Below are 27,836 nucleotides of genomic sequence, written 5' to 3' on the forward strand. Positions count from 1 at the left end.
TGTAAACAGATAAAAGTATAGGAGATGGGCAGGTATGTCCACGATCTCACTTCCTAAAAAATTCTATCCAAGTCAGTCATTACTCTGATTGGAAATTTGAAGAGGAAAATCTTCCTGGCTTTCATATATTTGGGTACCCAGGGATATCACAGTTCAAAGATTAAAAATTATTTAAAAATTAAAGCAAGCACAGAATTATGAGAAATCATTATATTCATGTTTTATTTTCTAAGGGAAATAGTACTCATCGTAGCAGATGACTCCACATTTAACCTTGTAATTTTAACAATGGAATACAAAAATAGCAGGTTCATGATGTGAATAATTGTTCAAAGTATATATAAGAGCTCCTTTCAGGCCAGGCATTATGGCTCATGTCTGCAATTCTAGCACTTTGGGAGGCTGAGGCAGGAGGATCACTTGAACTCAGGAGTTCAAGACCAGCTTGGGCAACACAGTAAGACTTCATCTCTACAAAAAAATTTAAAAACTAGCTAGGTGTGGTGGCACATGTCTGTAGTCCTAGCTACTCAGGAGATTGAGGCAGGAGGATCCCTTGAGCCCAGGAAGTAGAGGCTGCAGCATGAGCTGTGATTGCACTACTGCATGTTAGCATGGTCAACAGAGTGAGACACTTCCCCCCCATCCAAAAGGAGAAGAACTTTCAGCATATTTGTTTTGACATTTTTATTAACAATTAGAATGATGAATTAATTAAATTGTGATCAGCTGTGGAAATTACATGATGCCAAGCGAGTGGTTCATGCTTTGGATAATGGAATCATAAAATTACACAACATCTAAACTTTGAGAGGCTTTTAAGGTGGATCATAACTTCCCATTTTACAGCTGAGGAAACTGAGGCTCAAAGGGGGTCCATTTGCCCAAAGTACACCTGGAATAAAGGGTAAAGCTGGGATATAATCTTTCTACTTTTTCTTTTTGAATAAATGAAAGCTACCTCATGGTTTGACTTCAAATAGACATTTGACAAAAACTGGAGCAGTGAACTGATGAGACAAGATGAAATGTAATCAAGTCAAATCTATAAGGACCTACATATTGGGTCCAAAAAGGCCCACTGTACAAGCATAGTATGGGGTAGCTGTGCCTTAATCAGCAGCACTTGTAAGAAACATTTAGAGATGTTACTTGGTTCCAAGTTTGAGATATCAGCAGTATGATATAGCTACAATAAAAAGATGATGGAGTTTTAGGTGGCATTACTAGAAATAGAACTTACAAAAGAGAGGTGAGAGTCCTGTTGAACTTTTCAATCCATATCTGAAATTCCTCATGCAGTCCCAGGTGCAAGATTTTGGAAGAGACATAGACAAATTAGCTCACATCCAGGAGAGGAGCCTAGGATAGAATTATATGAATAATGGTCAAAGGAAGTGAGGAAGCTGCAAAGTGCTGTAACTAAGAGCTTGAATCTTGAAGTCAGACTGCCTGGGTTAATCCCAGCTCTGCCAGTTGCTGTGTATATGTTTGTTAAAATCTTCTTTTCACTGCCTGTAAATTAGGAATTACAATAATACCTACCTCCAAAGATAAATGAGGTAATGCATGTCAAGTATTAGCGCATAACTCGTACAAAACAAGCACTTAGTAAATGCTAGCTACTATTAGAATTAAGACAGCAAAGTCATGTGGGGGTAATAGTAACAACTTCATAGGTTGTGGTGAATATTTAATCAGTTAACCCATGCTAGGTGCTTGATAAAAAGTTGGTAGCTATTATTATTATTATCTGCAGTAGAATTGGTTTAAGGTTTCTAGGGATGGGACTGGTTTGGGGACAAAATATTTTTTGGTTTGGGCTAAGATCCACAGAACCTAATGATCAGTTTACGCCCTGAGGAAGGAAGTCAGTTGTAACCTGATTGGGGTGGGGGTGATGGTGGTCATCTAGACATTCTCTTGGGGGGTGGTGGTGGGGTCACTTTGTGAACGCCCAGACATGGTGAATTGGCATTGGCATTGTTGTTGAAGGACAACTCAGCTGTGTTCTTGGCCATGGCCATTTAGGCCTGTTCTGATGCAGGGTTCTGATCCAAGGTACCAGCGTGGTACTTCAGGGAAGTACTGGAGATCGTCACTTAAGCCTGTTCTTGACGTGGTCACCGAGAACTGTGCTGTGGGCATTTACTTAGGAATCATTCGAAGTGGAATTGCTCCTGGATACGTTCTCCTTGTACTCTGTTTCCTCCTCCTAGTGTCTCTGCGTGAAGAAGCCCTGAGCACTCAGCCCTCGGCGACCCTCCAGTACCCTGGACAGCTCCCCGGGAGCGGTCTACCGCTAGGCGGCGGCTGCTAAGAGAGGAACCCTCCTGGCGCGGAGTCTGCCGCTCTGGGGCTCGCTCTCCGGGCAGGCCCTGGGAGAGGTGGGGTGACAATGGGTTGGGGTGCGCGCGTGCCTCATAGGTGTGAGACAGAGCAAGCCGCCGGAGTGTGAGTCAGCGTGCGGGGGGCTAAGAAGCTTGGGTGAATAGTCACGGAATCTCACTCACGCTCGGCTCCTCCACCCATCCCATCTACAGCGCGTGTCCCCGTCCTGGGCGTGCGTGCGCTCCGTGTCGGATTCCGGGCTGTGTGTGTCCATTTGGCGAGATGTCGAGAGGGGGGGAGTGTTCCTGTCGGTGTATCTGGGCCCAGGTCAGGGGACTTCTCCTCCCCGCGTGGGGGTGTGTCCGAGCTAGGGCGTGTGTGCTTCTGTGCCTGTGCGTGCGTGTGCAGGTCAGGGTGGTGGGACCGCGCATCAGGGCAGGGTGCCTGCGTCTGCGTCTGGGTCTGTCTGGTCTGGATGTCGACGCGATCTCGACCTGGGTTCGTGTCCCTCGGTGTCGAGAGGCCCGCGTGGTAGGGTTGTCCAGCCTCCCAGAGGAGTACTATGCCTTGACACCTTCGCTTCACCGCCCCAAAGCTGGCCTGGGGCTCTGTAGGGAGTGGCCTGCGTGAGGAGCGCCCGCGTCCTGTGTTTCTGGGAGGGGTAAGAGAGTGGGGGCGCAGGGGGCGGGCCAGGTCCCCGGGCGCGGCGCGGGCTCGGGGGACCCGCGCGGCTGACGTCAGGCAACTCCTTAAATAGAGCCGGCAGCGCACTCCGCTCGGCATTTCCCGAAGAGCCAGATCGCAGCCCGCTCCAGCGCCACCGTTCGGTCCACCCGCCAGCCCGCACAGCGCGCCGCCACCGAGCGTTTCGTGCGCAGCGCTCCTAGGATCAGGAATGGGGCTTCGGGCGCTGGGCGCGCTCCGAACCCGGCGCACGTAAGAGCCAGGGAGCGCCCGAGCCGCCAGGCTGCCCGGAGCCCCATCATCTAGGACCGGGAGATGCTGGAAATGCAACCGCCTGTTCCCCGAGGAGCAGCTGCTCCCGGGATCCCGGGGCACGGTGCGCACCCCGGCCAGCAGCGCCCGGAGAAGACGGCGCCCCCAACGCCCGATCCGCGCGACCGGGGCAGCGCCACGCGAGCCCTCTAGGAGACCGCAGGGCCACAGCAGCTCCGCCGCCGGTGCCCCCTCGGAAACCATGACCCCCGGCGCGGGCCCATGGAGCCATGGCCTATAGGGTCCTGGGCCGCGCGGGGCCACCTCAGCCGCGGAGGGCGCGCAGGCTGCTCTTCGCTTTCACGCTCTCGCTCTCCTGCACTTACCTGTGTTACAGCTTCCTGTGCTGCTGCGACGACCTGGGTCGGAGCCGCCTCCTGGGCGCGCCTCGCTGCCTCCGCGGCCCCAGCGCGGGCGGCCAGAAACTTCTCCAGAAGTCCCGCCCCTGTGATCCCTCCGGGCCGACGCCCAGCGAGCCCAGCCCTCCCAGCGCGGCCGCCGCCGCCGTGCCCGCCCCTCGCCTCTCGGGTTCCAACCACTCCGGCTCACCCAAGCTGGGTACCAAGCGACTGCCCCAAGCCCTCATTGTGGGCGTGAAGAAGGGGGGCACCCGGGCCGTGCTGGAGTTTATCCGCGTGCACCCAGACGTGCGGGCCTTGGGCACGGAGCCCCACTTCTTTGACAGGAACTACGGCCGCGGGCTGGATTGGTACAGGTAAGGACCAGGAGCTCAGCTCCGTGCGCCGGGTCTCTGGTCGCTTCCATCGGGAGACTCATCCGTCTCTTGTGTTTTCTTTTTCTTTTAACCCGACTCGTTGTATGGGTTCAGGCTGACACGTCGGGCCATGGGGGACTATAGCAGAATTTACCCAGAACTTCCCAGTGATAATCTAGATGGGCAGTTTCTGGAACTGCAGAGGGCGTTCCCTGTTGTCACCGGAGTCGTTGGAAAAGGATTATCTCCAGTCAAACCTAAGTGCCAGCTGGAGGGCTAACTCCCTCTATGACCAGCCCTTAGGGTGCTCAAGGAAGGGACGGGTGAAGACCTGTGATGCCTAAACACGGCCCCATCCTGACCCTCTGTAGGTCTTTGCTGGTACCCAGCACCTGAAGGACCCTGAAAAAGAGAAGGCAGTTCAGAGACTCCTTGCAGCAAGGCTCTGTTTGGGAAAGGTCCCCAGAGTTCAGGTCAAATGACAGTGCATCCCCAGAGGTCTCCAGTAAGAAAGATGCCTTAGGGAGTCTCAGTCTCAAACCCAGGTGTTTGCTGCTGTACCGGGGCTGAGATCCCCAGTAGATCTGGCCCTGGGTAGGTGGTCTTGGAGCAGTGGAAAGAGCCCTGGATTCGAGTCTTGGGTCTGTCACTTATGCTTGAGCAAGTTTCTTAAACTCTATCAGCCTTTAGTTTCTCATCCATCCCAAGGGCAGGAAAACAGTTCTTGCTCTGTATACCTTCCAAGGCTTTTCTAAAGTGCCTTAAAGGTGTAAAAAAGACACTTCACGTTAAGTGATACTTCTAAACCAGCAGCCAAAATGTGGAATTTGAAGGTGGGCATGTGGGTGAAGGCTGGCGAGGGTCCTAGGGGCAGCCAGTCATGCATAGACTGTCTATGCTTCCCATGCATGCCAGGAAGGAGAATTATCCCCACTGGGGGTGTCAAGGCACAGACCAAAGCTTCTGTAAGGTGGCAGCATCCACTCCTCAATGCCCATCTGCCTCCCCAGCCCTGTATGGTGCTGAAGTGTAGGATCAGCCCACATTTGGGGATGTAATGTCTGGGCTCCCTGTTAACACATAGGTCACAGAATTCTCACCATTCACCTGACCCTTTGAAGACTTTCTAGAAACATCTGCATAGTAATGACGTTGGGGAGGGGTAACATGGTAGCTGACACAGTAGCTGAGGCTAAATCTGCTATTTTTATCTACAGCTTTAGGCAGTAGAGGTCATATGCATATTGGACAAGGGACAACTTCATTAGAAAGAGGACCCCACTGGACTTATAACAGAGGGCCCTGGATTTACCAAAAGTAGGGGGACCACAGGCCTGATTTAGCACTTTTGCAGGTTAGTCCTGACCCACAATAGTTGTGGTTGTGGGGACAAGGAGTGGGTCGTGCACCGTCCTTAGCAAGCCAACACAGAGTCTGTCCCCATTGCAGCCAAGCAGGGGCTAACTAGCCTGTGGGTGGCCCCAGCACCATTATGTCTGGTTAATAGGGTAGGGTGGCACAGAGTGGCAGATCTGGCTTCATGCCAATGCCAATAGCCTGCCGTGCTTTCCAAGCTATGACTCATGGGCATCCCGTCTAGGTGCATGTGGACACTGTCTGAGCCAGACCCCGGGATGGGGGAGGCAAACACATTGAACAGCAGAGCCCGGAGTGGGTCAGCCATGACATTCGAACGCAGGCCAGCATTTCCTCGACGGAAAATCTGAAGATCATTATGAAACCTTTTGCCAATGTGAAGTGCCTTTTAAGTGCAAAACAGCAAAATTCTGAGCATCTGGCTTTCAGTGTGCCCTCCAATAAATACCTATACCCTGAACCCAGACTCTCCTCCCTCCCCTCTCTTCCTTCCACCACTAAACAGCATACCTCAGGCTTCCATCCCGGAGCCCTTGTCATTCAGGGATGGCTGCTTTTTATTTTTAACCTTAGCATGTGTGATTCTAAGCCAGCTTAACTGTGAACCTTAGAGATGGGAGCCATGCCTTTTTTTTTTTTTTTTTTTTTTTTTTTTTTTTTTTAGCACATTTGGATTCTGCTAAAATTCTCAGCTGAGTCTTGGTAGGTTTTATTTAACATCAAGCATGCTGACAGCTCCGCTTCTCTCTCCTCTCCCCCTCTACCACCTTTCTCTACTTTATATTTCTAAAAGATTATGCTAGAGTTCTGATCGTGATTGCCTTCTCCCCATTGCTCGACCAGGAAAGCTGGGAAGCTGCAGTGTCAGGAAAGGGCTGTGTGGTTTGTGCTTCTTTCAGTTACAAATCCACACCCCTGGAGTCAAGTGTTTAGCTTGTGGATTGCCATTTCTGTGCAAGGTAATACTACCCCACTTGGATGCTGTTTCCATAACCTCCAGAACATCTTTCTGTATATAAAGAACATTTATGTACATTTCTCTTTATTATGGCCAACTCATATGCATTAACTGCAGAAATCATGGGGATTTCTGGAATCCTTTAAAACCCACGTTCTCACTTTCTTCCTGAATTCCATGAGCTATGTATGGTGGGTGATAGGATGTTCCCCTCTCTGTCCACTGCCTTGTCAGTTCACAACTTCCCACCATAAAGCCAGGGTTCACTGGGCAGACATGGCCAAAGAACCCTTGCACCCATTGGAGTGGACTGTGCTTTCCAAAGAAGGTGTTGCAAAGTTGCAGGCAGTGTGGATCTTAGTACGATCTGCCCACATCAAAGCCCCTGGTGATAACTTCCTGGTCAGGAGGCTGAAATCCAGATAGTGGAAAAATCAAAAGCTTTACCCTTAACACAAAGAAGGGGCTTCTTTCTGTGGGTAAATGGAGATAAAGCTGAAGGCCAGGTGATGTAGCCAGAGAGACACCATCATTTGGAGAGACCAGGAGACAGAGTCTGCACCTTCTTGTCCTCAGCCTGATCCCCTTCTTGGGAACCAGTCCAGTTCAGGCCACCACCAAACCCAGCCCTCTGCAGTGGGTTCTTTCCAATTTGCTGTCTTTCTGCAATGCCATCTCTGATGCTTACCTCAACTGTGTATCTGGCCTGGGTTCTCCCCCACCCACATTTCCTCCCGGAGGTAAGAGCTGCAGGGTGGCCTCTCCTAGCTGCTTGGACAGGTGGGCAAAGCAACACCAGGCTGATGAGGGAACCAGGACAGGACCCACTATCGGAAGACCAGAGGTGGTCACCTAGGTGCTGTATGATTTGAAGAAAGGTGATTCTCCCAAGTCTCAGCTTCCTCATCATAGAATGAGACCTGTAGTAACTATCCTAGAAGCTTGTTGTGAAGAATAAATGCAAAACTGTATGTGAAATTGCCCTGGAAAAGTCTATGATATATAAAGATAAGGCAGTAATGTTACACTGTTATTGCTACTAATTACTACAACACTCCTGTTATCACTATTAGTTCTGTTAGTATTTAAAATATTAGTTTCTGACTCTGTTGCTGTTACTAAATCGGGCTGAAGAATTAATCAATTGCTATAAAGATAGTTCCATACTTTCCTCTTTATTCCTTCTCTTTCCTTCCCTTTATCCTTCCTTCCCTCCCTTCCCACTTCCTTCCTTCCTTCCCTCCCTCCCTGTTCCCTTCTCCTTTTCCTCCCTCCCTCCCTCCCTTCTATCCTTCCTTCCTTCTTTGTTCCCTCCCTCTCCCCCTCCTTTCCTTCCTCTCTTCCTTCCTCTATTCCTTTTCTCTTTCCTTCCCTCCTTCCATGTTAACAGGAAGTCAGTTCACATATCTGGGTGTCAGTTTGCTCACCTATGAAATGGGAATGATGCCTGAAGTGCTTTGCAACCTTATAAAAATCAAGTAAGACTATGTGAAAATGCTTTTCCAAATCTAAGGTTATCTTTAGGATGCCCGCCATTCTAAGAAAGTTTGGATGTGAAATAGACTCTTCAGGGTCATCTTTTATAAGGAGATATAAACTTTGCTGTGTGTAGTGGTTTTTAGAGTCATAGGGAAAGCTGAGTTATGTCTTAAGTGTTCTCAGTTTTGCTAGTGTTTTGGTATGGCAGGGGAACGTGTGTGGAGGAAGTGTATCTTTTCTAAACGCATTGAAATGCCAACAAGAGCAAGTTAATACGTGATAATTGACTCTGTGTTCTGGTGTCCAAATTTTGATAGATGAGCCTATTCTATAAATTTCAGACTTCACTTCACAACTCTGGTTATTTATTTGTTCAGCATCGATGATGTTCTTGGGATGGCGCAAAGCAAAGAAGACAGAATATTTGCCCCAGAGGCAACAGTCTAAGTAAGAAAGAGAATAAAAATCACAGAATAAGATCTCCAGTTCATTTTAATCAAGAAATCATATTCTAATTGCAAAACCCAATTCTCTGGAAATGCAAAACCTTAGAAAAAAATAAAATCAAAGGCAGAAAGTAAGGGGCCTCCTGCATGAAGTAGTTAATGCAGACAGTTTTATCGTCTTTTAACAAATTGATCAACACATGAAACAGACTGATCTGTGCTCGCTAGGTATGCACACAGATGAATGTGTGTGCACACCCACACACATGCACCTGCATGCACAATTGCAGCATCTATGCAGACTTAGGCCTTTATACAGAAATTCCCTGTCTTGGTCCAGGCGTACATCATACACTATGATTAAATGAAACCATTGAGTCTATAACCACCCCCCCCATTTGTCTTGCAGCACTCTGTCAGCCTTGTAGCATGCTGGAGATATAATAGTTAGTGCCAGCAAATGTACAGTTCTTGTCAGGCACGGAGGAACATTCAGAACGGGCAAGGAGAACTGTCATTGCTCAAGGAAGTTTTTTGAAGAGCTGGTTTCCCTTCCCCTTGGAGCTGAGGACTGGCAAGAGGTTACAATGAAGAACAGGCTTACCCCAAAGCCTTGGTCTATTAGTCCATTTTCACACTGCTAACAAAGACATACCCAAGACTGTGTACTTTATAAAGAAAAAGAGGTTTAATGGACTCACACTTCCATGTGGTTGAGGAGGCCTCACAATCATGGCAGAAGGTGGAAGTCATGTCTTACATGGCAGCAGGCAAGGGAGAAATGAGAGCCAAGCAAAAGGGGAAACCCCATCAAAAATCATCAGATTTCATCAGACTTATTCACCATCCTGAGAACAGTATGGGGGAAACCACCATGATTCAATTATCTCCCTCCCACAACATGTGGGAATTATGGGAGCTACAATTCAAGATGAGATTTGGGTGGGGACACAGCCAAACCCTACCACTTGGTACAGGAAAATTTTAGGTGGAGAAGATGCTCACAGCCCCAGTACTTTCCAGCTACACACATTGTTAAGGCTGTTTTGGATGTGAACATGTGAAAATACCACTGACAGATTCTGAGAAGTATCTTTAACATCTCCGAAATTAGCATGTATCTTATGATTGATAGTGTCTTAGATTGAAGATACAGGATGTTTCCATACTGATTCCCGAAATGCCCTCTGCCTGGGAGACCTGGCTTCCCCAGCTTAACCTGGACTTTCTGGATCTTCCAAAGAGCCAGTGACTAGACCCTGCTTCATCTCTGTAGCCAGCAGGACTCTCTTCTGATTGGTCCAGGAGCTGAATTCATTTTATATTTTTGAATGTTACCCATGCCATCTCCCTGAAAGCAACTATCCTGAAATTAGGGAAGGTGTGGGGCTAGTGCTCACAGGAGATAAGATGCGATGGTGGGCCTGTCCTTCGTGGCCTGCTGTACAGAGGCACTTGCTGTACCTTACACATATCTGGGACACATCCAAAGGGCCCTAACGGATTTGAAGCAGAGTCAATGCCCAACAGGTGCTATTACTTGCATTTATGCTTCAGTAATGCTTTGGTAATGTTCTGTGTATCTGGTGTGCAGGGCTGTAGAATAACTTCCCTCTCTTTGGTTAGACCTCTATGAATCATTCCTGAATGACTGAGTGACTGGGTGGGTGGGAAGGGGGTGGGAGCACACAGTTCCCTATTGATCAGATCCCCTGGAGGACTTGAGGAGAGGTCATCTCCACCTGTGAGGGCTCAGGGCAGGTGATGGGGAGGTGGGGCTTTGGGGGGTAGTGAGTCAGCCTTAAGGGAACTCATAAGTCACGCAGACAACCTAAACCTGTGGGACTCACTGTCTCCACTGGAGCTAACTCCGGTGCGGGTTAATCCATTCATTTGTCAAATGCTTTCCATTGGCCAGGCTCAGTGCCAGGCTGCTGTAGGCCAGCTAATGGGCTACATGGCTGGGCTGAAGCACTGTGAAGTTCACAAGCAGCTTGACAAGGTGGGTAAAAGCCACCCGGGAGGGGAAATGACCTTGTGCTTCTGAGGTAATTGCTGCCTGTCAAGCTACACTGCTGGGCTGTTAGTTCAATGCTATGCTCCCAGTGGCTTTCTCAGTGGGTTAAGGGGACAGGGTGAAGACAGGGGACAGGGGAGTTATTATTAAGTATGCTTTTCCAGGGCACGTGAGACAGAGGTTTGGGCTTGGGTGATCTGGAGCCCGAGCATCACATGGATTTCCTGGGCATGGGTCCATTGGGTGTCTTCCTAAGCTTTCAAATCAGAGGAGCTGACAATGGCTCCACCTCAGTGCCCATGGCCACCAGCCACCATGAACACTCCCCATGTGAGAAAGCCAGAAGTGTCTGCTCTATCTGGGTGGAGGCTCAAGGACCTCTCACGCTGCCTTCCAAATGGTGGCATAGTTATTTGGGAGGGAGACTTTTTTCAGATTTCAGACATTCTTGTGCCACCTTCATGACATTTGCCAAAGCGCAGCACGACCTCTACTATTATTTTCTTAATTTTGTTTTGAGACTCAAGCAGTAGCACAATCAAGGCTTGCTGCAGCTTCAACCTCCCAGGCTCAAGTGATCCTCCCACCTCAGCCTCCCAAGTAGCTAGGACTATAGGCGTGCACCAACACACCTGGTTACTTTTTAAAATCCTTTGTTAGAGACAGGGTCTTGTTTTGTTGCCCAGGCTGGTCTCAAACTCCAGGGCTCAAGCAATCCTCCTGCCTCGACCTCCCAGAGCGCTGGGATTACAGGTGTCAGCCATCTCGTCTGACCTTCTTAATTTTTTTGCTTAAGATAACCCATTTAAAAATTATAATTTATCACAAAGAACACATTTTCCCCTTCAGTTTATATATTTTAGAATAGACAAGATATTCGACTGGGTGTGGTGGCTCACGCCTGTAATCCCAGCACTTTGGGAGGCCGAGGTGGGTGGATCACCTGAGGTCAGGAGCTCGAGGCCAGCCTGGCCAACATGGTGAAACCCCATCTCTACTAAAAATACAAAAATTAGCCAGGTGTGGTGGCGTGCGCCTGTAGTCCCAGCTACTTGGGAGGCTGAGGAAAGAGAATTGCTTGAACCTGGGAGGCAGAGGTTGCAGTGAGCCAAGATAGTGCCACTGTACCCCAGCCTGGGCAGCAGAGCAAGACTCCGTCTCAGAAAAAAAAAAAAAAATTTGTATTGTGCAATTCAAAAGTGACAAAGGGTATTTAGAGAAAATGAATCCCTTTCTTTTCACCTCGTCTTTCAACCAAGAAGTTCCTCTTCCCAGAAGCAACCATAGGTACCTGTTTTTGTGTATCTTTCTAAAGATATGCTATGGATTTGCAAATCTAACGCATACTGTGCAAGTATAGTTAAAATAAATATTGTTTAGAAGCAACTTTATTTTAAAGCCACCCTAAATGGAAAGCCAGCAACACTTGCCATAATTAGAAAGTGATCATAAAAATAAGTTAGATTGAAAACAAAACAGTGATTGAATTTTTGCTCTCTAGTGTGGCTGGAATGTTCCAAGCCTACAGTGCTTTCCATCTTTGCTTAAAAGAGGATACTAGGGGACACTGCTAAGAGCAGTTAAAGAAATACCAATATCAATGTGAGACATTTCTCCTTGATGTAATCAGAAGGAATGAAGGTGAAGAGGAAGAGATAATACATCTCACTGTGTGATGTGGTGGTATTTAGTAGGTCTGTGTAGTACCTAAAATTACCAAGATGAAGCACACAACTGACGTTTTGGGAAATATTGCTGGAATTTGCTGAAAACTCAGCTTAAGTAAATCCAATGATATGCTGGGTGTGGTGGTAATGCCAGCACTTTTGGAGGCTGAGGCTGGGTAATCGCTTCAGCGCAGGAGTTGGAGACCAGCCTGGGCAATATAGGGAGACCTCGTCTCTAAAAAAAACCAAAAAACAAAAAATTAGCCAGGCATGGTGGCATGCACCTGTAGTCCCAGCTACTTGAGAGGCTGACATGGGAGGATCACTTGAGCCCAGGAGTTTGAGGCTGCAATGAACTATAATTGCACCACTGCACTCCAGCCTGGGTGACGGAGCGAGACTCTTTCTCAAAAAAAAAAAAAAAACCAGAAAACAAAAAACAAAAAAAACCATGATATGAAGCTTACACACAGGGCAGGGTAGGATGTCAATTTTGCTTTCTCAGGCAGTTTAATTTCACTGGATCAAGAGCAGAAGACAATGCAACTTCTTTGTGTGCTTTTAACTGTGTAAAAGAAGACCCACTGCAGAAAATGGTCCTTGAAATTTACCTTATATTGTTAACAGAGGCAATGTAGAGGGTGTCTATGAAGACAGGGCTTCCCAAACTTGCCTTTAATAGGGCAGATGGTCAATTAAGGAGAGATGGCTTTCTGCCCACTCAGGGTGCCCCCTAGCCTCAGTGCTTGCTGCTGGGTGAAAGAACCCCAGATCAACCCTGAGGCTGATGGAGAGATGAGTGGGCATTGAAGCAAGGCCTCATGGTGGCACAAGGGCTTTTTCGGAAGCAATACAAAGACAGATCTTACTGGAGAGAGAGAGAGAAGCCAAGATTCCAAGCGTGAACTCAAAATGGAGATAAAGTTGCAGAAACTACTATGGAAGGCAATTTCAGCACAGCTATGAAAAATTCGAACTCTGAGATGAGAAGGAATGTGTTGGAATCTCAGCTCCACCACATGCAAGGTGTGTGTGTGCCAACCAGTGGCTTCTCGGTCTCAGTTCCTCCATCTGCACACCGGGACTAATCATATTGACTGCCACATAGGGTTGCTGTGAGGATTCAGTGAACAATTACACATAAAAGTGCTCAAAACATCTGTGGCACACGGGAGGTATTAAAAGCCTGTTAGTTGTCATTGTTGGCCATTGATTTCTTCATCATACCTTTATTGAGCAGCATGCTGAGGACACAGAGATGAATATAACACAGAGCCTCTGGACTCTTCACTGTTTGGTGAGGCTATTAGATGTCCATAGAAAGTTTGCACACAAGTCAGATGAGAATAGGTACCATACTAGAGATACAAGGAGAGCTATGGTAAGTAAGCGTGGAAAGGAGGGAAAATTCATTTAGGGGAATGTGGGAAAGCTTCCTGGAGGAGTTCCACATGAATTTACTGGCTACCTGCTATGTGCCACGTAATGTGCTAAGCCGTGGAAAAATGAAGATGGGAAAGAGAATTAATCTCTCCTTTAAAGAGATAAAGATGCAGATAAATTCAGTAGTCAGACTTAGAGAGAGAGAAAGTTCCCAGCATTTGTGGGGTCATAGAGGAGGGGCCCCCACTCAGGGCAAACAAAAGAGGCTTTCAAGAGAGCTGGTGCCTATGTTTTGGGGTGTTTGCATCTGCTGTTCCTCTACAGGGATCATTCTTCCCCCAGAACATTTCAGGTCTGGCTACTTCTCATCATGCAGGTCCCAGCTCCAATGCTACCTCCTCAAAGAGACCATTCTCAGCCACCTAGTCTAGGCTGGCTCACCTCCTCTCCACTCTCTATCTTTCCTCACCACCTTACTTTATTTACTTCTTACTTCTCACTGCCATCTGAAATTATTGTGTTCATTTTCTCTTTTACTTACTGTTTCCCCACTAGCCTGAAAACTCCCCCTAGAGACCAGGAACCTTGTCTGTCTTATTCATGGCCGTATCCCTGAAGCTCAGAACGGTGCCTGGCACACAGTGGGTGTTCAATTAATATGCGTTGAGTGAATGCTCTTAGCTATGAGGGATGATTAGGAATTGATGAGTCTGTTCTGGAGCTACAAACTGGTCCACCCCTTTGTTAAGCTTGCCACACCTGGTTCTGAAAGAATGTGGAATGTGGATGCTGGTGACTTAGTCATCAATAGGTATTTATTGAGCACCTACTGTGTGCCGGCCACATAGTCACTGGAGACAGAGGAATGAAAAAAACATACAACAATTTCTGCCTTCATGCTGCTTACTTTCCACCAGGTAAGAAGGAGATAGTTAATAAATAAGTCAGTCAAACATATCTATGTCACATGGTGGTAAGTGCCATGGAGAAAATACGGAGGAGAGAGAGTACTTTGGTCTGGGGAGGGTGTTGCAATTTTAAACAGGGTGGGTAGGAAAGGCCTAGCAAAGAAGGCAATATTTGAGCGACAATCTGAAGGAGGTGAGGAGGGAAAACATGCTGTGATCTGGGAGAAGTACGTTCTAGCAGAGGCCGCACACATGCAAAGGCCCTGAGGACAGAGGGTGGCTGGCATGATTGAGAAAAACCCAGGGGCCAGTGCGTCCAGGCTGGAGTGCCCAAGAAGTGCACCAGGGATGGGAAAGAAACTTGGAGAGGTAACAGGGGCCAGATGGTGCAGGGCCTTGTAGGTCTTTGCAAGAATTTTGCCTTCTACTCTGAGCAAATGCAGGACTATTGGGTAGTGTTGAGTGAAGGCATTAGATGATCTGACTTACATTCTACAAGGATTTCTTTGGCTGCTATGTAAGGGAGTAAGGATGGAAGGAGGAAAACTGGTTAGGGGGCTGTTGCAAAAGTGATTGCAGAGCAGTAGTGGTGAAGAGAGACGGGAGAGGGGACAGATGCTTGATACACTTTGAAGGGACAGTGGCAGGATTTGCTGATGATTGCATGGGGCAAAGTGTGGGAGAGAGGACTCAAGAAAGACGGCATTTGTGATGATGATGGTAGCAGTGTTGATGATAGCATTTCTTTTTTTTTTTTTGAGACAAGGTCTTGCTCTTTTGCCCATGCTGGAGTGCAGTGGCACAGTGATGACTCACGGCAGCCTTGACCCTCCAGGCTCAAGTGATCCTCCCACTTCAGCCTCCCTAGTATGAAACTACAGGCATGAGGCACCATGCCCGGCTAATTTTTGTATTTTTTAGGGACAGGGTGTCACCATGTTGCCCAGTCTGGTCTCCAATTCCTGGGCTCAAACAATCCTCCTGCCTTGGCTTCCCTAAGTGCTAGGATTACAGGCATGAGCCACTGTGCCCAGCCCAAGTTCCTATTAAGGACTTGCTATCTTTCAGGGTCTTCCTTACAAGTGACAGGCTGGAGTCTGAACCAAATATACTTCCCAATACAGCCCCTTGCTTGACTGGTCCTGTCTATCTATAGATGTCCCTAAACTAACCAAAGAAAAGAACATTATGTTCTACTGTAGCTTGGAATCTCCACTCCCAATGAGGAATCTGCCATCTCCCATAGGTAGGAGATAGACTCCTCATTTCTAGAGATCTTTGAGGCCCTTTTTATAAATACAGAGTTCTTAGGTAACCTCTTGAGATCTGTTAAAGGTTAAATTAGCCCTTCTCCAACCCAGAAAAGGCACATGTCACTCAATGGGAGCCACCCTGTTTCTCATTCTTGTTCCAGCCTCATCAACATGCATGGGGAGGTGGCTGCTGTGGTGACACTGCCAGATTTAGGGGGCTTGTGCATGTGGCTTCCCTTAAGCAGAATTGAACATGGTAACACCTTCCTGCAAGATAGTCAGAATCTGAATCTCTCCGACTTTCCCAAAGCTGCTGAAGCATGGGGAAATGTTCTCTGACTTGGCAGCCTCTTTGCAGTGAGTTTCTGCTTTGATGGTTTTAATGAAGACATGAAATCATCTAACAGCTTTCATTTTGCTCAGGCAAGATGGCTTAAAGTGGAGGTAGCATTTCCTAGGATCAATCCCCATTTTCAGAAGTGGTTGGTTAAACTCTCTGAAGTTTATGGCCACTTCCAGCTGAAACACTGTGGGATCTGAATTATTAATTCCGTGAAAAATGAGTTAAGTCATTGCAAAGCTCCGTGGTGGTGCAGTCCCTACTTTAGGCCCCCTTTCCTGTATTTTCTCTAACACAAACTTCTCCATTAACAAGAAATTCTTGGGTAACTTGGCCAAATGTTTGTCTGTCACTCATTTCATGGAGAGGGAAAGAACTTGACTTAATTCAATTGTTCTTTCCTGCCTAGGATGAAGAAGAGAAATAACCAGAAGTGACTCTGGGAAGTACTCATGTCAGAGCCACTTATAGGTTCTCAAATTTGGTCATCATTCAAATGGCAATTGTGCAAGCAAGGTAGTCTCTAAAACATGAACCTCTGAGCACCTCCTTCTGTCCAGGTGGCTGGTGCCAAGGGAGGTATGTAGAAGGATGGGGAAGCTCTGAGCTGTTCTGAATATGTCGTTGTCAGCTGGGGACAGTGGCCAAGCTGCAGAGAGCTCCTATCCCATGGAGAAGCAGGTGGAAGTAGTGATGGCATCACAAACTCAACATCCTTAGGGATTCTGTGGGCACATAAATGAATGAATGAAGTTGGCTGTGGGTTATGAAGAATAGGTGGGGACTTGTCCCATTTATACAAATCTTGTCTAAATAGGGTATTTGGTCCCATTTAGATAGGGTATTGATTATCCCATTTAGAGAGGACAAGCAGTAGTCAGTCCTAAATGATATTTTGATATCTCTGCATGGCCAGATCTCCCAGTTATGGCTTTTTATTTTTTTAAAGAAAAACTTGAATATAGCATTTTAAAGAAAGTGAACTCTCAATTTATAATCACATCTGACTGATTCATAACTGTTATAGAACACTTGTGGGTCAAACAGGACATGTCTGTGGGCTGGATGTGACCTACAATCTGCCCTCTTATGATTCTGGGAAGGTGGGTCTTAGAAATAGGTACTAGTGGCTTCTAATTCTGCTTCTGCCATGGCTGTGGGGCAAGTTGCTTCATCTTTCCAAGTTTTGGCTTCTCCTATATAAGATGAGGATATGATGAAATGTTCCTGCCTTTTAGGTTGTTGTAGTGATTCATTGTGATAAGAAAGTGTTTGATTTTATTATTCCTATCTTGGGTCCTGCTTCCCTGATTGTGTTTGAAGGAGGTGTAATAATCACTAAGCTGATGGCTGTGCTTGGAAGACAAGAGGTACTCACTGTCATCACATGGACCTTGGTCAATATGAGGGGAGCTGAGGTCTTAATAACTGGGCCAATACAGAGGAGAAGAATCTCAAGCCAAGATGACCCATACTTGAGGAAATCCGTTTGGTTATAGAACTAGGCCCCAGCCAGCCAGCCAGCAATCTCCACCTCTCTTTATTGTTATTCATGTACATGCCCACAGACTCCCTGTAGGATGTTGAGTTTGTGATGCTTCTCTGTGGGATAGAAGCTCTCTGCAACTTGGTCACTGCCTCCAGCTCCCAATGACACATTCGGAACACCAAACGAAGAGCCTATACACTTCTCTTGGCATCAGCCACCTGAATTGGGTAGAGGTGCTCACAGGTTCTTGTTTTAGAGATCAGCTTGCTTGCACAGAAGGTGAGTACCTCTCTCATTCTACTGATGTAGATGAAGTCTAACCTGGAGCATGTGGTCTTGCTAACAGGAGGAGGCTAAGAGATGAGTAGGAGTGCACCATAAAGATCAGCTGGGAAGAATTTCTATTCACCCTTGATCAGTACTTTGCATCTGCAGAATGACAGAGGAACATTGGGATGGTGGGACAGAGAGGGATGGAGAATGAATACCTGCCAAGGTGGCCTCAGAGATGATACAATTCCCTTTAAAGTCAAGCAAAGCTTTGATGCAAATGGAGGTTTGTTGGGATTGGTTCTCAGTTCAGTATTGAGGTCTGGATGCATGAACCCTTGGTGGAAGAGCTGGGAGACCATCCAAACTTTGCCTTGCTTCTGGGGCAACCTGTCTACAAACCTCCCCAATCATGGGGTTATCAATGTCCTTTACAACATCTAACACATTGCCTCCCATCCTTCAGTCATTTGTGTGCCATCTTCATGATTTGTTTTTTGGACATATCTACAAATAGTTCCGTTTACTTTACATCATATTGAGGTCCACTCATAACTTTTACTCAAATACATTTACTTAAAATTGAAACTTTATATCACCATCCTAAATGAGGCTCCTCATCTCTTGCCAGAAATAGAATGTAGTCGTAAAACGAATGCAGTGAAAACCAAACAATGAAGTGCAATTCCAGCCCAATACAGTTGCCTATGCTTTGTTCTATGTGAGGCAACCTATTTCTCTGTTCCAGAGAGAGATCAAGAAAGGTGTTAACGACATTCTAGCACCCAGTGAAGACTTTCTCCATGATGGAATAAGAAGACTTGAATAGAATGGAAAAGGAAAGATAATTATCTTCTAATGATGTGATTAGACGACGTTTAAAACCATATCATGTGCCACCTAAATTTGTTTTTAGCCACTAGTGGTACGTATCTCACATGTTGGGAAATGCCCACTAAGATTCTCCCTTTTTTGATGGCACTATATTATTTTATCATGTTTGGTTGTCATGGTCTATCAATAGCCTGGGAGGGTCTGGCTGACATTACAAAGTCTGGGTGGTTTAAAAAGCTGTGATTCCAATTTCAATTGCAAATGGATGGGGCATCATGGGAAAGCAAGTGCAGACGTGAAGAACTGGAGGAAAAGATTCAACTCCACAGTATTTTTAGGTCTCCTTTCCTGGATCAGTTTTACATAATTTGTATCTGGACTGTAGGTTTGATAAGTTCTGATATCTGCTCTCTAATACGTTACCTGAGGGCTAACCCATTTTTTTTTTTTTTTTTACAATCTCAATTTAAATTACCGATGAGACGCCTTTGTTTATTATTTCTTAAAAACGGTAACTTGGATGAATCTCAAAGGCATTATGCCAAGTGAAGAAAGGTTATGCACTGTATGTTTCCATTTCTATAACACTCTCAGACACAGTGAAAATGACAGAGAACAAATCAGTAGTTCCAAGGGCTTAGGGCAGTGGGGAGGGGTGACCACAAGAGGCAGACAAGCGAGTTTTCTGGGTGTTCTGTAGGGACACCCAAAGGGAACTCTGTACCTGATTGTGGTGGTGGTCACATGTATCTATACATGTGTTAAAATTCATAAAGTGAATGCCAATAAAAAGATGATTTTATTGTATGATAATTTTAAAAGATAACATTTTTTATTTTAGTTTTATTTTTTAGACAGAATCTCATTCTGTTGCCCAGACTGGAGTGCAGTGGCACGATCTCAGCTCACTGTAGCCTCGGGCTCTCAGGCTCAAGTGATCCTCCCACCTCAGCTTCCTGGGTAGCTGGAACCACAGGCATGTGCCACCATGCCCAGCTAATCTTTTTTTTTTTTCAATATTTAGTGGAGATAGGATCTTTCTGTGTTGCCCAAGCTGGTTTCAAACTCATGGGATCAAGCAGTCCTCCCACTTCAGCCTCTCAAAGTGCTGGGATCACAGGCATGAGCCACTGTCCCTGATCTGAAGAAAAAATTAAAAAATAAATCTTTATTCAAGAAATATCCCTGATTATAGAACTCAGCAACTGGTGAGCATCCTACACCCCTCAACAGAGTGTGGTTCCTAATGATCAAAGAGATCCAGCCTTCACATTTTGGGAATTCACAAGCTTCCCTAAGCTTTCATCCTTATTATGAGTTAGAATGTGGATGTGGACAGTATTCAAGTCTTCCCCATCCCACACCCACATTCCTGAATGACGTTGGAGTCTGAAGTAAAGGCTGGGAAGATTCCACTGTGGTCTGAGGCCAGGGTGGCCAGCATAGATGTCCAGCCACGCTTCTACTGAAAGGCATGAGATCAGGATACTGGAAGGCAGCTATGGGAAATGCATCTCATAATAGGAGTGAATGCTGGTGGATAAAAAGACCCACTTGAAGGTCCTGGGGAAAGTTGAAGGGGATATAAGATGAGGAAAGATGGGCCATGAGCCACAGTGGAAGGGGTATCCCGGGGTTTTCCCCCAAACAAGACAGTTCACAATCTACTGACAGCACCGATGACCTCCTGCCCACCAGATAGCCTGAGGACTGAGCGAGAAGCATCCCTGTTGCTCACCCCACTCACCCTACATCCTGAGCAAACTCAGCAAGGATGAAAACCTTCCTGATGCACCCTCCCCAGCCAGAACACCCCCAGAGCTGGGGGAGAGCATCTACCCTGGACTGTTGATGCCCTCAGTTCCTTCTTCTCAGTACTGTGTAGAGAACCCATGCTTCCCAGAGGCTCGTGTGCTACAAGACCTCACTCCCCAGCCTCTGCTAAAGATGGGCCACCAATGGTGTTGATCTGGAATTGGACACAGAGACTATGTATATGACAGAGAGAGTAGCCATTGTAGCCATTAAAGCCTGGCTGTACTGCTTGCACTTTATATCCACAAGGCACCCCTGCATTCTTCCATAACCACCATTTTTCACTTGGGCGAGGTCGAGTGGGTTTCTTTTCTTAGGTGACTCAGACACTACCTGTGTGGTTGTCAGTGCACACACTTTAGTGATTGTGCTGAAGCCACCTGAACTGGAGGCAAGAATGTGTGTCTTGCTAACCCATGGATGATAATTAAATTCATGGAAGCAGCAGCAATGACCTAGGGGCATGTATAGCTGGAGAAGAAGGTCAAAGGTAGGGTGTGACCAGGAAATAGATTAACATAATGGGGTGGAGGGGCAGAGGATGGTGTCCCTTCATAAACCATGGTGGGGCAGAGGGGAGGCACACGGGACCTGTTTGGGGAGTCTACTACTCCAAAGGTTCTTCCTCTGGGCCAGCCCATGAGAGAAAGATATTTGTTATTTCCCACCATTTTTCCATGGTTATTGATCTATGTGGATTCTTGTAGGGTCATTTTTAGTTATTTATATTTGCCTATTTCCAAAATAATGACAATCACACTATATATTGAGATGTGTGGGATCTGCTACTATCATCATTGTCTCCAACATATACTTTTATTTTTCCTGATTATAAGAATAATTTACTAATAATTATTTAAATAAGCAAACAAAAAATTAAAGAGACTTTCACATGGCAGAATCCAGCATAGCAGATGAAAGAAAATATATACTCCTATGGGAAGTTCTCAAGATATATTGTTCAGCTACAAAAAAAAAAAAAAAAAAAAAAAAAAAGCAAAGTAAAAACATTTTATCTTTTGTATAAAGGGGGGAATAGATAATGTATATTTAACTCATTTATGCGTAAATAAATTTTGAAAGTATACACAGGAAACTAATAACAGTTTTCTGGGTGAGAAATTGGGTGCATGGAAAAGCAGGGATAGGAGACAGACTTTTCTGTATGTCTTTTGCATTTTTTTGTGCTGTGTGAATATATTCTTTCAAAAATAAAAATGGAAATTGTGCATTGTGGAAAAATTAAGAAACTGATTAAAGAATTTAAAAATTACCCAAAGTAAAAAAAAAAAAATTACCCAAAGTGTACCCACAGTTGTAATCATTGTTAGGAGTTTGCTTTTTACCATTTTAGACAAATCATGTGTATACTTAATACACCATTTTATACTGCTATTTCTATCAGCATATATAGTGGATATCATATGCTCTATATTCCATTTTATAACTTGCAATTTTATTTAACAATGTGATGCAGATATCTCTCCATGCCAATAAGTATATCTACGGAATAATTTTAAATGCTCAGAATTATTTTAAATAGCATCTAGTTGGATAGATATACTATTATTTATACAACCATTAACCAGATCGCTTGCTGATAGACATTTAGATTGTCCCCACTTTTTGCTCCTTAACAATGAAAGGGCAGCAGCAAGTATCATACCCAATGATTTTCCTCAGAATAAATTTATTTCAGAGGAATTTTGGGGTTTGAGGGTAACCATCCTTTAAAAAGTATTCATTTTTTGATACAAATTATCAAGTTTTACCCACCCCTATGGCAATATAGCTGAAGGATTTATACTTCCCTAGCATGAAAGTATGAAAGGACTTTTTTTTCCACATCCTTGTCAACATTGACTATTAGCAACCTATTTATTTGCTCTTTGTCAATCTAATGCATGAAAACTATCTTCTTTTAATTTGAATTTAGGGGTAGTTATTTAAAAATATTTATTGCCCATTTGCATTCATTTTCTGAAATTTTTGCTTTATTTTTTCCCTGTTGGAGATATTTCTTTCCATTTTTAAAAGAGGGTGTTTAATGATTAATGATGCTTATACTGGATTGACTTTATCTTTTAGTGTTTTATTACTTCAGATGTTTCTAGTGAGCTGATTTTGGCTGGGTTTTACATTTTCATCCAGTGTGATCATCTTCATTCTTCAGTAAGAAAGTCTGAATTTTTTATATATTCTGATTATCAACGTATTTGAACTTTTCAAATATTCATTTTGCTCATTTTTTTGTTTCTTTTTTCTTCTTCTCCTGACTCTTCAATACTGGATTGGTGGAGCCTTCTCTATTCCCCTCTTTTTCCCTCTGAGGTGGAAGCGATATAGGCTATTTCTGTACTTCTTGTTTGTTTGTTTTCTTCGTTTTTGTATTTTTAATAGTACTCATTTATCTGACCACACTAAGACTTAACAAAGAGTAACTTAGAGAACAACGACTCCAAACCTCCCTCTTCCCCAGTTCTATACATGTTATGGATGCCAAGTATTTTACTCCACTTTGTTTTTGTGATTTTAATGCTTATCAAAACAACAACAACATGTCTACATAGTTTAAACAGGTAAATAACATTATAAGGCTTATCACAAAATAGCAGCCTACTGTCTGACTACCCTGCCTTCTGATTCTTGCTTCACGGAAGCAACAGATTTTCAATTCTTTGGGCTCTCTCTCCACTTCTATGTTCCTCCATATTACTAAATAACCTGTTTATATTGAGAAGTCTTACAAATCACAAAAAAGGATAGCCTTGGGAGTTAAAATTGCAGCTGTCAGTTACTCAGGTAAAAGATAAATTTCAAAACCGCAGTTGTATAACATAAAGAAAATACTGATGTGTACAATACTTACTGAAACAAGTCAGATGTAGCCAAAGCTGCACTCAGCAGCAACTTAGCTTCTTTATTAAATGAAGAAAATGAATTGGCTAAAGATTCAACCACAAAAGTGAGTGGAATGTTAAAGATAAAGAAACAAGGAAGTATTTTGGAAAGACGAAAACAGAAATTAATGAATAGAGGGAAACGGAAACATTGATTCTTAAAAAAAAAAAAAAAACCCAAGACTTATTCTTTGAAATAAAAACAATAAAATAGACAAACATTTATGGTATCTAATTAAGAATAAGAGATAACAAAAATAGACGAAATTAAGAATGAGAAAGAGGGTATAACCACAATCTGTGAAGGGCTCAAGCATCTTTATGATACTGAAACAAGGATTAGATAAAAATCTAACATTTAATCCTCATACAACACTGGTTACATGTTAGAGATATTTTCTTAGCATGATTTTGAAAATAATTTTCAAGCTAATAGAGACATGCCATCTGTATTAGTCTGTTCTCGCACTACCAATAAAGAAGTACCTGAGACTGGGTAATTTATAAAGAAAAGAGATTTAATTGACTCATAGTTCTGCAGATTGTACAGGAAGCGTAGCGACTTCCGCTTCTGGGAGGCCTCAGGAAACTTACAACCACGGCAGAAGATGAAGAGGAAGCAGGCATGTCTTACATGGCCAGAGGAAGCAGGAGGATGTTACCTTGGATGCTTCACTTAAGCTTTATAACTGTATCTACAATTACATCCTTGTTTACTGGCTCTGGTCCTCTCCTTCCTGTCTCCATTAATTTATACCTTTCTTTAGCTGCGTGTTTTTTTTTTATCTCTCAATCAGCTGATAGACTTTTATGAGTAACTTTTTTTTTTCAGTTAGTGCTTTAACCTGACCGCTGTGCAAGTTTAAGAATATCTTTCTGCTTTTCTCACACATGAGCAATAATTCAGCTGAATTGAAGTGTTTAGGATGGCTCACTGCAACCTCTGCCTCCCAGTTCCAAGTGATTCTCCTGCCTCAGCTTCCCAGGTAGCTGGGATCACAGGCATGCATCGCCATATCACGCTAAATTTTTTTTGTATTTATTTATTTTTTATTTTTTAGTAGAGACGGGGTTTCACCATGTTGGCCAGGCTGGTCTTGAACTAATCTCAAGCGATCCGCCCACCTCAGCCTCCCAAAGTGCTGGAATTACGGGTGTGAGCCACAATGCCCAGCCAAGACAAAATCTTTTCAAAAGCACCTCTGAAATCATGGATCTGTTGTCTTAGGTCATCTGTGTGTGTGTGGCAGAGGACAAGATTGATGTCAGCTAGGATCATTTTTTTCCCTCTGTTGGCAAACTGTTTTGCATTGCTTTCCCTTCCTGGATGCCTATACAGTTTTTTTCCCCCATTATTTAAGTAAAAACAGAGGTTCTAGAGTCAGAATGTCCTGAGTTCCACTCCCTACTCCTCTGCTTAGTAACCTGTGTCCTCTTGGGCAACTTATTTATCTGCTCTACACCTCATTCTCCCATGTGTGAAGTAGGGGTAATAATCATACTGGGATGGTATGAAAAATGAGGAATTAACTGTGTAAAGTGCTTAGAGGAAGGCTGAGCCCATAGCAAGTACTACATAGGAGTTTTCCACTTCAATATTGCAGTAGTCATCCCTTATCCAGGGGGATGTGTTCCCAGATCCCCAGTGGATGCCTGAAACTGCCAATAATACCAAACACTATATACGTGTGTGTGTGTATGTCTATATCTGTATCTATATATGATAAAGTTTAAGGTCCAAATTAGGGACAGTAAGAGTTATGCATAATTAGGCACAGTACTGTTGCTAAGAGATTAACAACAACTAATAATAAAATAGAACACTTATAACTATACTATCATAAAGTCACGTACATGTGGTCTCTCGCAAAATATCTTATTTTACTCTACTTATTCTTTTTGTGATGCCGTGAGATGATCTATAACACACTAGTCAGAATTTAATGTTTTCAAAAAAAAGAATTTAATCTTTTCAGCTCTCTGCATGTGCTTTTACATGTATCTACTGTCTGTGGCAAGAGGTACCGGTTTCCCATTTAAGTGTCTAACAAAATTGTACGTAATAAGTAGTTTTATGTAAGTGAAAACAAAGTGAGTGGGATTCAAAGAAAAATCTAAAGTAAACAATAGTGCAAGGATATGGCAGGAACTGTGAGAGTTGCGTGTGAATGACTGAATGTGGAGAAAATAGACTTAAAGATCGTTTGTCCAGCTCTAGAATCTCTTTGTGCGAAAATCCCTGTGTGCAGTACTCACAGGGATTTTCGCACAAAGAGATTCTAGAGCTAGACAATGGATCTAGCTCCTGAGCTCAAAGGGGGCTCAGGATGCACTATTCCACGGGCCAGGATTTTGAAGGCTGCCTTTTGGATTCCTCTGGAATATGTTTGAAGCTGACCCGCTGAGTGTGCCTGGAGTTGCGCCTTTCAGAGGCAAGCATGCCTGCCACATTGGATCAAAGAGGCTTTTTTAACAGTTGGTGGAGGCCTCTCTCCTACAGCAGCCACAGAATGAGTCCTTAAAAATCATAGACGACAAATGACCTCTTTGGCTGCTTGACATTCTTATTTAGTTCAATCCAGGTGTATGGTAGCTGAATAGTTTGGACCAGAGTCCTGGCTGGGGAGAAAATCGTTATGAAAAGCTATCGATTAGGTGTCCACAGCTGCTGAAACTCAACCGCGGAAGCTCCTGGAGCTGCATTTATGAAAGGGCAGGGGGCATGGAGAAGGGCAAGAATGTGATGGGGCGAGGAGGCAATCTGTTTAAAGGACAATGGTGTGCGAAGGCAAGCAGCCGATGAAAAGTCAGTTCTTCCTTGTGCTAGGTAGCTGGGTGGATCATCTAGTATCTATCTGCTAGGTGGTGCCTTACGACCTCTTGAAGCCTGGGAGAGAGTTCAGGGGATGCTGCTGCTTTGCCTTGGATCTCATTAACTTCCTTTTTCACCAGTCCAGGCCATTGCTGCCCTTCACTGCCCAGCAGCAAACACAACCCCATACTTCCCTGCAGAGTCCAGCCTGCACAGCACAAGCCAACACTGTTTCCCCAATCTGTGAATGACACTGGGCTGTGATTAACCCAGTGCATATCCCTGCATTTCCTCTGACAACCCTGTGAACTCGCTCCTTCACTGTACTGAACATCCTCAAACACCTGTGCATTACTGCAAAATGAAGCATAGCCCTGCTTATGCCTCCAGCTTCTGTGCCTAGAAAAGTGCTTGGCACATAAAAAGATTGATAAATATTTGTCGAATGAATGAATGAGGGTTTGCACCAGATGGATGGGGCAGGACTCAGCAAGGCTCACAGGCACCCACTGAAAATACATCAGACTGTTGACTTATAGCTGCAAATGCATGAAAGACTGAAAAGGGCTCAAAAAACCTGGAAGGAGCTCCTGACAAGAACAAAAGTATAAGTGGCAAAGGAGGAGTAGAACAATGCTCCTTCCTGCCTGGAGCTTCAGAATAGTTGTAATTTTGAATGGTCTGTCAATCACACTTGATAAATTAAATCATACCTTACAGCAGCATTTCACAACATTATTTTCTTCTTGGCTTAAAAGCTGCTGCATAGGTAACTCTGAGAGTTATGTGAAATTTTCTTTCCTGGGTAGCAGTAACTTCAGTCTTTTTCTTCAATTGAAGTCAGGATATTGTATGGGTTTGTTTTTTGTTTTTTGTTTTTGAGATGACATACAGTTTTTTCCCCTTTTACCTAAAGATTCTGATATCAGCCACCTGTTACTCTTGCTAGTTAGAATTAATGTCTTGGATGCTTCTTACCCTGGTTTTGTTCATAAATTTCTCCATTAATATGATGAAAATTACATTGCCATCTCTTTCCCCCAAATTTGTAAATGCATACATTTTGCAGAGAAGGCATCCTATTTCAGTGGAAGACGATTGCCTTCAAAACCATGCAATATGAATGTGATCTTTACAAAGAGCTATCTATGCCTTTTTACCTCAGCTTTTTAATGTAAAAATAAATGATCACATTCTGGAAAATAATATAAACTCAACGTTGTGCAAAATAAGACCAAAAGTAACCTTTAACCTTACCCAAAAGCAAGTTTCAATGATAACGTGGCTGATGTTTAGATTGCACAAGGAGCTGAAATTGTGGTGCAAAGCACATGCCATCTTTGACATCAAATCAATTCTGACTTTTGGTTTTGATGGTGACAGGCACCTGACTTACAAAGGTAAGCAGAAGCAAATCCAGCCAGAGGATTCCATAGGCACCTTTGCCTGGTAAGGGTGGCCAGAGGTCAAAGGGCACAAGATTTCTCCAAGACTTCTTAAGATGAATTCGTGCCACATCATTTCCTTCATACTTGTGTCAGGGAGGTCACTTCCAGCCCAGTCTGCATATTCTTCGCTGGATAAAGAAACCTTTGCAATTTACCAACAGGAGCTCACAAAGTAGGAATCTTTTTTTTTTTTTCTTGAGACAGAGTCTCATTCTGTCGCCCAGGTTGGAGTTAAGTGGCACAATCTCAGCTCACTGCAACCTCCCATGTTCAAGTGATTCTCTTGCCTCAGCCTCCCCAGTAGTTGGGTTTACAGGCATGTACCACCATGCCCGGTTATTTTTTGTACTTTTAGTGGAGATGGGGCTTCGCCATGTTGCCCAGGCTGACAAAACAGG

General features: G+C 44.5%; 1 protein-coding gene and 1 long non-coding RNA gene across 2 annotated transcripts in view; one reads left to right on the forward strand and one right to left on the reverse strand.

Annotated features, from left to right (window-relative positions):
* Positions 1–737: 737 nt before the first annotated feature.
* LOC140711660 (uncharacterized) lies at positions 738–3,738 on the reverse strand. The gene is made up of 3 exons (XR_012092927.1): positions 3,654–3,738; positions 1,244–1,362; positions 738–895 (listed from the first exon to the last, which is right to left on the reverse strand). It is a non-coding gene; the product is annotated as an uncharacterized lncRNA (long non-coding RNA).
* HS3ST2 (heparan sulfate-glucosamine 3-sulfotransferase 2) overlaps positions 3,103–27,836 on the forward strand; it is a 100,705-nt gene continuing 75,971 nt past the window's right edge. The window contains exon 1 of the mRNA XM_007987830.3: positions 3,103–4,042. Coding sequence (XP_007986021.1) covers positions 3,558–4,042 — 485 coding nt within the window. The 5' untranslated portion in view covers positions 3,103–3,557. The remainder of the gene's footprint in view (positions 4,043–27,836) is intronic.

This window comes from Chlorocebus sabaeus, chromosome 5 (genome assembly GCF_047675955.1).
Source record: "Chlorocebus sabaeus isolate Y175 chromosome 5, mChlSab1.0.hap1, whole genome shotgun sequence".
NCBI lineage: Eukaryota > Metazoa > Chordata > Mammalia > Primates > Cercopithecidae > Chlorocebus > Chlorocebus sabaeus.